This window comes from Schistocerca cancellata, chromosome 1 (assembly GCF_023864275.1).
Source record: "Schistocerca cancellata isolate TAMUIC-IGC-003103 chromosome 1, iqSchCanc2.1, whole genome shotgun sequence".
NCBI lineage: Eukaryota > Metazoa > Arthropoda > Insecta > Orthoptera > Acrididae > Schistocerca > Schistocerca cancellata.
The window spans coordinates 509,559,215-509,574,038 of NC_064626.1; the positions used below are offsets into that span (position 1 = coordinate 509,559,215).

Below are 14,824 nucleotides of genomic sequence, written 5' to 3' on the forward strand. Positions count from 1 at the left end.
TGCTACCGAGATACAAACCGACATAATCATATCCCTAGAGCAATTTCATTACGAAAGAAAAAAGGGCTGATCGAAATAGAGGCAACTGTCGTTTTCCGTATCAGTGTCAGTGTGATCGCTGCGCTGTTCTAGAAGATGCCCAGCTACTGCGCTGGTCTGTATATCTTCCCCTTCCGCGACATACGTCGTGCGGTACATACGAAGCACGCGACCAGAGCTAAGCACCTCCTTCCTGATAAGAGCGGTCAATATAAGGGCGCCGTCCTCAGCTGGCGGACACAGTTCCAACGCACCGCGCGCTCTCTATCACCTGATAGATAGACTACCTCATACTATCGTTGAGGCGCCTCGATAAAAATGAAGCACACAAAACCCGAACCATCGGAAAAGAAGATCATCCACTGGCAACAAGTGGCCGCTGCCACTATTGGTAAGTGGACTTCCGAGTCGCAAAAGCTTGCTCTATGCTCCCCCTCTCTTCATATCGTCATACTCTTCTATCATTAGCGAAATATGTGACGTCACTACCTCGAAACGCATGTACTGTCGATATAGAAATTCGGTCCTTTACGGAACGTCGCACGAAATGTATCATTCTAGAGTCGTTTTGCACCTTACTGACCACCGGCGACATAGCAGTTATTACCGGCTTGATAATGGTACCGAGCGTTCCCATGACAACACACGACACACAACAGCAGATATGACTGCTGGCTCCTGTCAGTGACGTGGTGCATCGATATCAATACTAGAGTATCTCGTGGGAAGTTCTCACGACAAAAGTAATCATTTCTTCCACTACATACATTATTATTAGAATAAGAAAGGTAATTAGGCTAGTTAACCTAATAAACACTTGTTGACCAGTAGCATGATTGAGCGAAATCAGTTTCTGAGACATATTAATGGCAATTACAAAGTATTACTAGAAAGAGAAAACGACAAGAACTACTTATACAATGCAAAGGGGACGAGATGGTCTGTCAAGAGCAAGTGATTTGAAATGAGTGTCATACAATCCCTCATCGGTACTAACTGACATTGTTATTTCAGCACCATGGTCTCAATTTATGCAGCTACCTCTAGCTTAGATTCAAACTAGCCTGTAGCCGATTAACATACTCCTGATAACAAGTATAATTAGTGATGTCATAATTTGGCGATCTGCTGATCTTTATTCTTTGCACTTTGTAATCTGTTTAAGATATTTACTGATTCAGTTGTTGTTTTGTTCTTAACCATTTAAACTGCAATGAATGATCCTCTATTCTTTGAATAACGTCCACGTGCTATGCGAATCATTCCTTGGTAAGTCCTACTAAAAGTCACCCTGCTTAAATATTTTAAAAATTTTGTTGTAAATTTGCCCATTTATTTAAGTCTCTCCCATTGCATACGTTTAATAGAAATAAAATTATCTTCTAAAAGGTTTAACTGTATCGTGCAATATTTCAGCGTTTATTTAGTAGCAGGTGTTCATAAAACTGGAGTATAATTTCAAAAAAAGTTACTAAATAACGTAGCCCATTCTAGCCGGTCAAGCTTGTGTTCCAAAAGTCCATTATTGTTCTCTCCGTCATGGAACATTGATACCTGCGGAGATCAAAACAATATTTTGTAGACTCGTATGTTGCGTAGACAAATGAATTCAGATTGAAGTGTTTCGTTGTGAATTTGAGTAAATAAATAGCCAATATATCAGCTATATTTTCGAGAGTGGAAATATTGCATGTGAATGTATACTTTTTGATAATAAATAACGGCTCATTTTGTAATGAAACAGAATACCTAGCACGTATGCCATCCACGAAATGTTTTTTTGTTGCCCTTAACAAATAAATTTTACACAAGATCGTTTTTTATTTAATCAACTTCAAATATTTACTTAACGTTTGTCTTAACTGCAATAATTTTATATAAAGAACTTAAATTAAACGAACATTTTCTTGTATCAGTACTCGTACATTTATTCAGTGACTGCTACTGATTGTTAAAAATTGTACTTGGTTTCACAGTAGTGTTCCTCGAATAAGAGAATCGGTTAATGTACGTTAAAAATGCAAGAAAGGTGAAAGAGGTGCGTTGGAAATTTCGAAGCAGCGTCATCATTCATGCATTCCTCGATACGCATCTTACACATAGTAACCATGTTTAGAATATCTTTAATTACAAACGGAAATGGCATTTTTCCAGCCAAATTTGACCGGAGTATATTTGTATTGTCATTGTGTGTTAATATTTGAATCCTTTGCAAGATATTTCGATCTATAAATAATAAGTACTACGAGCAGCTAACTCTTGTACACAGTCTAAGTTTATTAAAGAGAAAACCGGTGCGTAAGTACCATTTCCCTTAGTGCCTGGAGAATCAGGATTCACTGCCGATTTCTCGTATTAGATAAACGCAAGATTACTGCGTTACTTCTCAGATTCATTTGACTCTTTTGCTGTAGATTACTTCCAACCGAGACAAGAAGTCTTATTTATTTTCTCAAATAGTTGAGTTCATAAAGGGCGTATTCTGGAGTATCCCGCACTTGTACATACCTGTTCCAACTCAGTTTCTACTGGACCTCATGTGAGGACTGAAACACATTGCCGTATAAGTATAGTAAACTTTTTTCACGACTGCGGCTAAATAGCTAGTATTTCTAGAAATTTTTGCATGAAAATATTTGCGAAGCTGAGGACATAAAATTTCTTCTTTTCCTTGAGGCACCACTTCGTCTACCTGATATGCGTTTTTCATAAGATGTTAAACATGATAACGTCCTTGTTAAACGAGTCTTACTTCGCTTCTTGGTGGAATAACATGTTTGTGAATGAAAAACACAATATTGTCTATGCTCTACAGAATCGTGTGGAACATACACGTATAGTGTTTTTCATTTATAATGCCAATTTCCACTGACTGTTGTGAAGAATATTTTATTTATTGCGACTGCAGCTTCAAACATTCGTCGTTATGAAGAAACTTAAAGCATTCCATGAGTCTGTTACACACGGATGTTCCACAAAAAAGGCATACTTGAAGCCGTGGATGAGTAGTCCTTACGTGTCAGATAGCAAAGTGTTCATACTACTGCAGTGTGCGATTGGCAGGGGGGGGGATGGGGGGATTCCCCCCCCCCCCCCTCTGCATCAGACCATCCACTCCTATGGTTTTAGTTTATGCATCCCAACCTGGGATGTTTATTTCCCACACACTGGAGTAAAACTTTACATATAATTTAAATTTGTGGAACCGAACACTGAAAGTTTACTATTAATACTGTTAGTATGTTTGCTTATTAATTTTGAAAAAAGTATTATGTAGTACTTAAGCATTTCAAAACATTTAGAACTAAACGACAAGACGACGCACACCACATTTCCGTAGCATGCCACCACGTTGCAAGACGTCGCCCCAGTGTAAACGAGGCCTTAGAGCCAGGTCTGTATTGTATGGTGGATGTGATGTGTTGCGCACGAAACTAAAACCTGCAATCAGATCCAAACGTCGTGGAAAACTATGACGAGGTGTCATCCTGCAGCAAGATAACGCTCGCCCACATTCTGCCAAACGGACAGCCGACGCAATATAGGAGTTGAGATTCGAGGTGCTGGAACATCCATCATACAGTCCAGACCTGGCTCCAAGCGATTTTCACATGTTTGGACCCTTAACGGAAGCACTACAGGGAAGAAGATTTGAAAGTGATGAAGACGTCATTGCTGCGGTGCAAAATTCGTTACAGTTGCAACCGATAAACGTATTTCCTGATGAAATAAAAAGACTCGTAAAACGACGGGAAAACTGCATTGAAGTCCAGGGAGGTAACGTGGAATAATAACGCATGTTTCAGATTTCTATCATCGGAATAAGTACAGCTTTTCACAAATGTGCCTTTACTTTTTGAATTCCCCTCGTATACCTGTATGTAGATGATTTTGTAAATAAGCTTTACCTATAATGTACTTTTAAAGATATAACAAGGGATGGCTTTTCTGATAGTGCATTTCTGATAGTGCATACGCGTGAATAGTGAGTTTCGGCATTAACATCTATTTATAAATAACTGTTTAACCATGGGTAACGCCACGGTCCAAGCTGGTAACATATATAATTATACTAATCCCCTAAGGCATCCCCCCCCCCCCCCACTCCCACAGGTAAAAGCACAAATCGCACACTGTACTACTGTAACCACATCTGCAGATCTATACTTTAAACTTCTTTATGGCAAATCGACGACAGTAAGAAGTTTCTTTTTCATCGCTTGGCACCGGCACCTCTTGTTAATCCGCCATATGAATTCGATTCGAGGACGGTTCGCATTCCCGTGTTCCGGAAGCGGGCTTTAGTTACCTACTTTAACGATCTGCACCTAATCTACATACTGGATGTTAAGTTCATTCCTAGTCTCATTTCTGCTACTGTTGTGTAGTATCGTCTTTCTTTGGCTTCCTCAAATTTCATACGTCGATGTGCCGCCTCTAGCCTTTGCGCTTGTTCGCCCTCACAGCCAACCTGAGCACGCTGTGCGTGGGCTGCGCCATGGGCTGGACGTCGCCCGTGCTGCCGGTGCTGCAGCTGCAGTACGCCGACGTGGACGGCGTGTGGTACTCCGGCGTGCCGCTCACCAAGACGGAGGGTGCCTGGATGGGCGCTCTGCTGCCCGTCGGGGCGCTCATCGGCTCCATCCCTGCCGGCTTCATCACGCACCGCTACGGCCGCAAGCTGCCTCTGCTCGCCTTCGGCCTCCTCCTCTTCGCCGGCTGGGTCATGCTCGTCTTCTACGAGTCGGTGAGTCCCTGAACCCGCGCGTGTGACCAGCTCACCGCTAGCCAATATCGTTGCTCGTTCGCTCGGAGCAGACATTTTTACGGAGTGGCATCTAAACCTACATCTACATGATTACTCTGCAATTCACATTTAAGTGCTCGGCAGAGGGTTCATCGAACCACAATCATACCATCTCTCTACCATTCCACTCCCGAACAGCGCGCGGGAAAAACGAACACCTAAACCTTTCCGTTCGAGCTCTGATTTCTCTTATTTTATTTTGATGATCATTCCTACCTATGTAGGTTGGGCTCAACAAAATATTTTAGCATTCGGAAGAGAAAGTTGGTGACTGAAATTTCGTAAATAGATCTCGCTGCGTCGAAAAACGTCTTTGCTTTAATGACTTCCATCCCAACTCGCGTATCATATCTGCCACACTCTCTCCCCTATTACGTGATAATACAAAACGAGCTGCCCTTTTTTGCACCCTTTCGATGTCCTCCGTCAATCCCACCTGGTAAGCACCCCACACCGTGCAGCAATATTCTAACAGAGGACGAACGAGTGTAGTGCAAGCTGTCTCTTTAGTGGACTTGTTGCATCTTCTAAGTGTCCTGCCAATAAAACGCAACCTTTGGCTCGCCTTCCCCACAATATAATCTATGTGGTCTTTCCAACTGAAGTTGTTCGTAATTTTAACACCCAGGTACTTAGTTGAATTGACAGCCTTGAGAATTGTACTATTTATCGAGGAATCGAATTCCAACGGATTTCTCTTGGAACTCATGTGGATCACCTCACACTTTTCGTTATTTAGCGTCAACTGCCACCTGCCACACCATACAGAAATCTTTTATAAATCGCTTTGCAACTGATACTGGTCTTCGGATGACCTTACTAGACGGTAAATTACAGCGTCATCTGCGAACAACCTAAGAGAACTGCTCAGATTGTCACCCAGGTCATTTATATAGATCAGGAACAGCAGAGGTCATAGGACGCTTCCCTGGGGAACACCTGATATCACTTTAGTTTTACTCGATGATTTTCCGTCTATTACTACGAACTGCGACCTGCGAGTAGCGTACTGCGCGTGTCGCCGTCTTGAATGACGTAGTTTTTATACGCTGTTGCCTACGTTATGCACTAAGATCGAAATTTTAATGTTCCATATATTTACATCTTCAACTTTTGTAGTCCTGTCTTCCTCAGTTGCGTGTAATATTACGGTATATTGATAATTTTTACTTATGGACCGTCTGACAGCAACTGAATAAAACACAATTTTAGTGCCATACGCGTTTCGCCTTTATTTTCTGCAAGGCATCATCAGTCGCCTGGAATATGTACATATGTTTGCTATTTAATTTACATTTTTGTCACTGTACCTATAGATTAGATGCTGAAGATTAGATGGGTAGATCACATAACTAATGATGAAGTATTGAATAGAATTGGGGAGAAGAGGAGTTTGTGGCACAACTTGACAAAAAGAAGGGACCGGTTAGTAGGACATGTTCTGAGGCATCAAGGGATCACAAATTTAGCATCGGAGGGCAGCGTGGAGGGTAAAAATCGTAGAGGCAGACCAAGAGATGAATACACTAAGCAGATTCAGAATGATGTAGGTTGCAGTAAGTACTGGGAGATGAAGAAGCTTGCACAGGATGGTGTAGCATGGAGAGCTGCATCAAACCAGTCTCAGGACTGAAGACCACAACAACAACAACAACCTATAGGTTATAAACAGTTCTGGTGGCTGGTATTTCCTATTAAGTAGTAATGTTTTGAACTGTACTTACAGGTTGCGTGGACAATTTCTTACACGTTACGCTCCTGTTGCATTTTTGGTATTGTTCTTCTTCTTATGAATGCCAATTCGCGTTTTTTTCGTAAATTCGCATTCGCAAGAAGAAGAACAACACCAAAAATGCAACAGGAGACTAATATGTAAGAAACTGTCCACGGAACCTGTAAGTACAGTTCAAAACATTACTACTTAATAGGGAATACCAACCACCACAAATGTTTATAACCTATAGGTACAGTGACAAAAATGTAAATTAAATAGCAAACATATGTACATATTCCAGGCGACTGATGATGCCTTGCAGAAAATAAAGGAGAAACGCGTATGGCACTAAAATTGTGTTTTATTCAGTTGCTGTCAGATGGTCTATAAGTAAAAATTATCAATATACCGTTCCATATATTTGCCCCGTCTCCACACATTTCTTTATAGGTAACGGCAATGGTGCTAAATTGTTGCTGCTATGAATGCAAATACCTATTCAAAACATTTGTGGATGAAAATCCTACGTCAAAGTTGCAAATTTTCCTTACTGAATGCCGCTTTTGGCTCATTATCGAGCCGTCTTCACTTCAGTCTAAAATGTCATTCAGTGTGCGACAATCATTACAAATCGTCGTATTTGTTAGACCTAAGCTGTCCTCGTTAAAATCCTAAGTAAAAATCTGAGCTTGTTTATAAACTGACAACGTTAATCACTAATCAAATGTTGTTACAGTGCCCAGTTTACCGCATATATGTACAACCGATCGACAGCAATAGCACTTGCAACGCCCATAAATGGATACAACTACTATTGCTGTCGATTGTTCGTAAATATGTGTCGTAAACTGGGTACTATGGCAACATTTGATTAGTGACTGACGTTGTCAACAACAAAGATTTTCAGACTGGGATTTTTTTTAAAAAATTACAGACACTTAACTGTAAAAAATACGACGACTTTTAATGAGTGTCACACACTGAACAATATTGTAAATAGACCGGAAGGTGCTTCAGTAATGAGCCGAAACCGGTGATCAGTAAAGAAAATTTGAAACATTGACCTATGATTTTTATCCACACATGTTTTACATCAACAGATCGCATATCACTCCCCACTGATAATATAAAAAAATAACATAAATGTGAATTCGTCATATGACGAAGAGCTAGTTTTCATAGGGAATTACCACAACTGCGTAATGATAACCACAGACTGTAATAGGTGCTTTTTCTTTTGATTTCCGGCCGGAGAGGGCGTGCGGTTCTAGGCGCTGCAGTCAGGAACCGCGAGACCGCTACGTTGGCGGGTTCGAATCCTGCCTCGGGGGTGGATGTGTGTGATGTCCTTAGGTTCGGTAGGGTTAAGTAGTTCTAAGTTCTAGGGGACTGATGACCTCAGTAGTTAAGTCCCATAGTGCTCAAAGCCATTTGAACCATTTTCTGTTGATTGACCACGAGGAACAGTGCAATGAAGGCAAAAATTCATAGAGTTAATTTCTGAGGCTTTGTCGCCGTACATTTACGAGATAAGTGGTGGGTAATTTCGATAATGTGGATGTACATTGAAAGTCAATCCGGTAATTTATACAATTTTGTTGGAAGGTCCACCTTCAGATAAAATCCGTGAACAGGATGATTCCTTTCCGTGATAATGTTACAAATTTTCAGGAATGAAGGCGAAGGGTAAATGTATCAATATGAAGTGAGGATTCCAGTCCGGGAATGAGTAAATCGAAATCGTTCTGGTACCTCTGAGTGGAATACAAGTATCGGTTCTCTTGATGCTAAAACTGTAGTGTAGCAACTTCCAGATGTGGTAGTATGAAAAGGAATTCTAGTAAACATGGGGTCTAAAACGCGTATCTTAAGAGATATTTGCAGTTTATTTTCGATACAGAAACATATCTCCTCTATTGACTAAGTACCCATACCACTTAACGTATGCATTTCATACCCCATATTTATTGAAGACTTTTGCTTGATTTGGTCCATACTACCACTTCTGAAAGCTACTTAGCCTACAATCTCAGTAACAACAATAATGGCACATGCATCCCACTGTGAGAGGTATCAGAATGCTTTTCAATGACAACTTGCGGCTCGGTCGTTTCCGGACCGAGATAGCTTACCTCAAACTGAAACGCTTACTCTTCTGCATTAACCCTTAAAGTTTGCAACACATCGCAGAATCACCCTGTATATTACAGTCCGAGGCATTTCCTTAGTATTATTGAGTTTTGAAACCAATAATATTTTACAGTAGTCGTAAAATTCCTGTGACGTGGTGAGTGTTAATATTTTAGTTTCCGTAAGGATGAAGAAAGTGGAAAAAGATTATACTAGAAAGTATAAACGGAAGAAATGTTTCAATGTGTGATAAATCAATAATTTGTTGCCTGACGCAACTCCGAATTCAAAGTTTCTCAGCACATTTCGACGTACTAGGAAGCCACTTCAGAATGATACGAAAGTATAATTTATTAAAACAGCAAGTTATCAGTGCAGTAGAAAACTTAAAAATAACTTTACTTATACAAAATAATAGCATTTGAGGTATACCACTTGTTGCAGAAGAACGAAATGCCCTGGCGTTTATGTCTTCAAAACTTTGGGTCAGTTTCATTCCAGATATCAAATGCAGAAAGTACTCATGCTCCAACACAGTCCATCCGATCAAGACCACCGGTTGCTGTGCCACAGTGGTTTTACACTGGAATGACATTAGGGAGGACAACAGTTCAAACCTGCATGCGGCTATCCAGATTTAGGTTTTCCATGATTTCCCTAAATAATTTAAAGCCAAAGACTGGGATAGTTCCCTTGAAAGAGCACGGCCAGTTCGCTGTCATTCCTTAGTCCGAGGCCGGTCGGAGTGGCCGAGCGGTTCTAGGCGCTACAGTCTGGAACCGCGCGACCGCTACGGTCGCAAGTTCGAATCCTGCCTCGGGTATGGATGTGTGTGATGTCCTTAGGTTAGTTAGGTTTAAGTTGTTCTAAGTTCTAGGGGACTGATGACCTCAGAAGTTAAGCCCCATAGTGCTCAGAGCCATTTGAACCATTTGAACCATCCGAGCCTGTGCTCTGTCTCTAATGACCTCGTTGTCGACAGGAGATTAAACACAAACCTCCTCCTCCTCTATCAGTATGACCACTATTATTGGAAGATTCCAGTTGGTCACCAGGAGAATGCCGGAACTGGGGATCCCCTCCCAGCATTCCCAATTGGGACTCTATCAGGCCCAGTCCCAGCTTCCAGCGATATTTGGCTGAAAGGAACAGAGCCTCAACAGTCAGCCCTATTCTCGAGAGTTTGGAATATGTGATAGTGAAAGGAGTACTGTATGGTGTCCTCAGCTGATCCTGCTGATGGTGGGGCGCTTCATCTGTGGGCTGGCCGCGGCTGGTGTGACGACGATAGCGCCGCTGTACGCCGAGGAGGTGGCGGCGGCCGAGATCCGCGGCGCACTGGGCACGCTGCTGGACCTGATGCTGGCCGCCGGCCTGCTGGTGGTGTACGGCGTGGGCATCGTGCTGCCGGTGCGCTGGCTCACCGTCACCATGGCCGTGCTGCCGCTCGGCTTCTGCGCCGCCTTCATGCTGATGCCCGAGTCGCCCGAGTACCTGCACAACCGCAAGCGGCACGAGAAGGCGGTGCGAGCCGAGGCGTGGCTGCACCTGGAGCACAGCCCTCCCGCGCTGTCCTCCGTGCTGTTGGACAGCGCCGCCATCAAGCAGAAGGACGGCCTACAGCTGCAGCAGTTGGACGACGAGCGCCTCAGGCAGCTGCACGCCCAGCGCGACCAGCCGAGGCCCGAGCCCGAGGTTCCGACCAAGCAGAAGCCGCCCACGCTGCGCGCCTGCTTCATCGTCTTCCCGCTCATGGCCTTCCAGCAGCTCAGTGGCGTCGACGCAATCCTCTTCTATACGGTTGACATATTCGCGGTAAGTATCGTCATTCGCTTCCTTCTGCAGTGATTTACTCTGTCCTTGAAACTGCTCCACTTTATGTACCGGCATTGACAGTGATGGGCAGCGTCGACCCAGTTGTGAGGTGGCGGGGGGCGGGGGTGGGGGGTTTAGAGTAGACTTATCAGAACAGCTGGTGACACACCTCCACTCCAGAAGTGTGGAACCTGTAATGGGTAAAGTCCCACTCAGATCGGAATTAGTTGACTTACTTTTTTGGTTCAGCTGGCACTGGAGATTCGTGTCCACATTAAGTCAACATTGCTAACGGTGAGTTATTGCTCCTCATACAGTCTAGTCTTTTGCTGAACTGGCTTTGTATGTTGCTTGCCAGCACGGAAGTGGCTTGCTGTGAAGGGGGTGTCATCCAGGGAGCAAACTCTGGCTTCCGGCTTCTGGATGGCTGCACCTGGCGATGGTGTTCCAAGTGGATTAGTGACTAGAAGGGTCGGAGCTCAGTAATACTACTGGCTGCTGACCAGGTGATATTACCTACACACTGGCGCTGACTGTGACGACGAAACGCTGGGCTGGCAGCCTGTTGCAGTCAGCGTCGTTACAGCGACAGTGGCTTGTGCTGCTTCCTAGTCACAAAGAACACCCTAAGGCAGTTTCCCAAAGGTATACCGATCTTTTCGCAGTGTGTTCTCTAAATAGGTAGAGGCACAGTGCACAGACACGCCCAACGAGTATTTGCTTTCCCCTAAATATTTTAACTCACTGTAAATAATTATACGTGGTGTATCATAATTAACAGTGCATCGACATGGCTGGTACTGAAGGATAATAATTGTGGGTCTCAAAAGAGGAAGTTTGTGAATGTATGGTTAAGAGCCGCCACTGATTTCAGCTTTAAATATTGTCATAGTGAAAATCTGTTTCTTCAAGTGTAAAATTTTCGATCAAGTACCCATTTATTAGCCGGCCAGAATGGCCGAGCGGTTCTAGGCGCTACAGTCTAGAACCGCGCGACCGCTACGGTCGCAGGTTCGAATCCTCCCTCGGGTATGGATATGTGTGATATCCTTAGGTTGGTTAGGTTTAAGTAGTTTTTACTTCTAGGGGACAGATGACCTCAGAAGTTAACTCCCATAGTGTTCAGAGCCATCTGAACCAATCCATTTATTACACTTTACGACTAGTGTTGGGTGCCCTCAGCTTCATGATGCCAATACAGCAGTTAAGTGAGAAGTCTCGGCTCCCATGTCTGGCAAGCTGATGACATTTTGGAGGCTGTTATGCTGACTCCACACCCACCAAATCACATTTGAAAGACGCAAATGGCAGAGAGTAATATAATGGCCACTCGACGTTGACTGGTCCATCAGGGATGGGGTGCAGAGCTGGTAGATCATTTCACAATAAGAAGAATCAGTTCCTCGACATTAATACAGCTCCTTTTCTCTTCAGGAGGCGGGCACCTCAATCTCGCCGCAGATATCCACAGTGATCACCGGCGCCGTCCAGTTGGTGGGCACCGGCGCCTCTGCCCTCCTCGTGGAGAACTTCGGGCGCCGCCCGCTGCTGATCGCCTCTGGCGTGCTCATGTCCGTGTCGCACCTGCTGCTGGCGGTGCACCAGAGCTGGCTCTGGTTGCACGAAGCAGCGGGCTGGCTGCCACTTGTCACCATCAACGTCTTCCTCATCGGCTTCGCCATCGGCCTGGGTCCGCTGCCCTGGCTGTTGATCGCCGAGTTGCTACCCTCCGTCTCCAAGAAGTGGGCGGCGGGCGTCGCCGTTTGTATCAGCTGGATAGCGTGCAGCATCATGACCGGACTCTTCGACGGCTTCATTGAGGAGTACGGCACGACGCCGGCGTACTCGCTGCTGGGCGGCATCTGCATCATCTACACGGTCTTCTCCGCGGCGCTCGTGCCCGAGACTCGCGGCCTCCAGTCGCAGGAGATCCAGCAGAAGCTGACGGACGCGGGAACGCCCATCTGCTTCACCTGCTGCACTTCTGAGGACTCTGGTGATGTCATCTAGCGGTTCGCCGCCCGCGATCCGGTCGTGGACCCCAGCCTGCAACCAGAACCTGACTGAAACGGGTCTACCGTCACGCAGCCGGAAGCGGTTTAGAGGGGCATACACATACCCCGCAGAATGAATTAAGCTGTCACTGATGGCTACAAGCGCACTGCTGACATTCGTCCACATCTGCGAGTTTGAGTGGTAGAGTGAGACGCCATCGACACTGATTCCTTTCACAGGGAGGAAAATTATTTTATCCTTTCCTCTGTGGCGAGACACATTTCGAGGGAAGCAGGGGCGCTGGTCTATTGTAAAAGAGACTCCCACACTGCACTTTTCCAAATAAGCTGTCTGCCATGCAAAACTATGCATGAACGAAGGTTCTGGAAGATTTTATGCTCTGAACATACAGAGTAAAGCTCACTCAACAAAGGATACTACCAATCTGTAGATGAATTAAAAGCGTGAAACCGGCAGCAGAGTCAGTGACTAAAGCTGTATCCGACTCTGTAACTTATATCAGGGAACCAAGAGAAACTCCCATCTGATAGTATCACCACGCGATAAATGCCACTAATTCGCCCTTGATCAACCTGTATTAGTCTTCTTTGCACATTTCATTGCAGATTTATGAGAATGTTGCGACATACATCGTTTTTCTGTACGCTAAGTGATGACGCCTCCAGTTGGGAGGTCATGCTTTAGTCCGGTGCTTCGTTCTTGTTGTTATTGTTTTTATTGTGTGCGTTCACAATGAAGGCTGGTTTGATGCTGCTTTCCACGCTAGTCTGTCCTCGCAGCCTCTTCATCTCCTGGCATTTGAACCTGCTTACTACAGTCAAGCGTTGTAGCCCAGTACAATTTCACCCTCCACACCTTCTTCCATTACCAAATATTTCGTAGTATTGCAGAATGAGTCCTATCAATTTTTAATCAGTTGGTGCCATAAATATTTCGTTTCTTCCGATCGATTTAATTCCTCCTCATTGGGTATTAACTCAACGTAACTGATCATTTGTTGCACCACGGTTCAAAAGCTGTTATTCTCTTCACTGTCTGAACACTTTAATATTCCATTTCACTTCACTACAAGACTACAGTCTCAAGACACACCTTCATCCTCATTCATTTACATTATTCCACTTGTTATTTAAGGTGGATGCTGGGACTATTCCTTCAACAGGGCCACTGCTGATTTCCTGTACTATGGTTGTCCAAGTGACCTAGTGTTAGGGTGTCTGCCCCAAAGAAATGCTCTGGCTTCTCTAGGAAGAACATGGATCTGACAACTGGTCTGCTTGACTGGTAGTGAGGCACAGTTTTGCAGTAATAATCGACTACACAGTGACAATGCTGCCGCATAAGCTACACGATCCCCTTGCATCGGTGAACAGTATCACGACACATTAAAGCAAACACGCACGACTGGAATCTCATTCTGTTGTAGCTCACTTTCACTGAAATGATATTATATAACGACATTAATCATATGGTTAATTAATTATGTACTGCGATAGTGTTAATAAAATAAATAAATAAATAAATATGTATGTATGTATGTATATAAACTATTTTATACTTTGTATGAAAATCAGTATTATACGAAATATATTTGTTGCAATAAATTGTTGTGATCAAAATTATACTTTACTTCTTTTTATTCGTATTATTTGCACTGCAGTAATGTCTTACAGAACCTAAGATAACGTTTGGCTACACAACTAAAGAACTCTCCTTTCTCCTCCCGTCTAATTTTAGGGAGAACAAACTGCGTTTCGCCAGTAAAAAATTTAGGAACATATGTTTTTCATTCGCTATTGTCGAGGTTTTCTCATATGGAAATACAACACAGAAATTAAAGAAAAGGGAGATTAATTTTTTACTGAAATTTAAATAATGATGGCATTGTAAACAGGGAATAAAAATTTTCTAGAAACTCTTTATGGTACAGTGCAGATAAGGGAAAGGGGCGTCTAAAAGACGGAGAAACTAAGAAACTTCATAAAAAGGTATCAAAGGTATCAGACATTAGCGTAATAACAAAAATGTCACATTGCCGGTAAAGTGAATCGATTGACTCGCTACAACGGACGGAGTAAAGTCACGAAAAGAAGTAAGAAAAATCGCATGACTCCCTAACAGTTTCCTTCCTCCTGAGACCACGTCGGTAAAAAAAAAAAAATCCAGGAACATTTGGAGAAATCGCGGTCTGTGCAACTATAATTATGAATATTTGTAAAAGTTAGCTGTGGTGGTGAATAGCGAATGATGTCAGCAGCCGTAGTAGGCACTTCACTCGTGACTGAACAGAGACTAAATATCTG

At 43.6% G+C, this 14,824-nt stretch overlaps 1 protein-coding gene across 1 annotated transcript; it reads left to right on the plus strand.

Moving 5' to 3' along the window:
• Window positions 1-357: 357 nt before the first annotated feature.
• LOC126186923 (facilitated trehalose transporter Tret1-2 homolog) lies at window positions 358-12,515 on the plus strand. Its single transcript, XM_049928255.1, has 4 exons — window positions 358-430; window positions 4,506-4,786; window positions 9,918-10,505; window positions 11,940-12,515. Exons 1-4 carry the CDS (start codon window positions 358-360, stop codon window positions 12,513-12,515), a joined length of 1,518 nt encoding a protein of 505 aa, XP_049784212.1.
• Window positions 12,516-14,824: the final 2,309 nt, after the last annotated feature.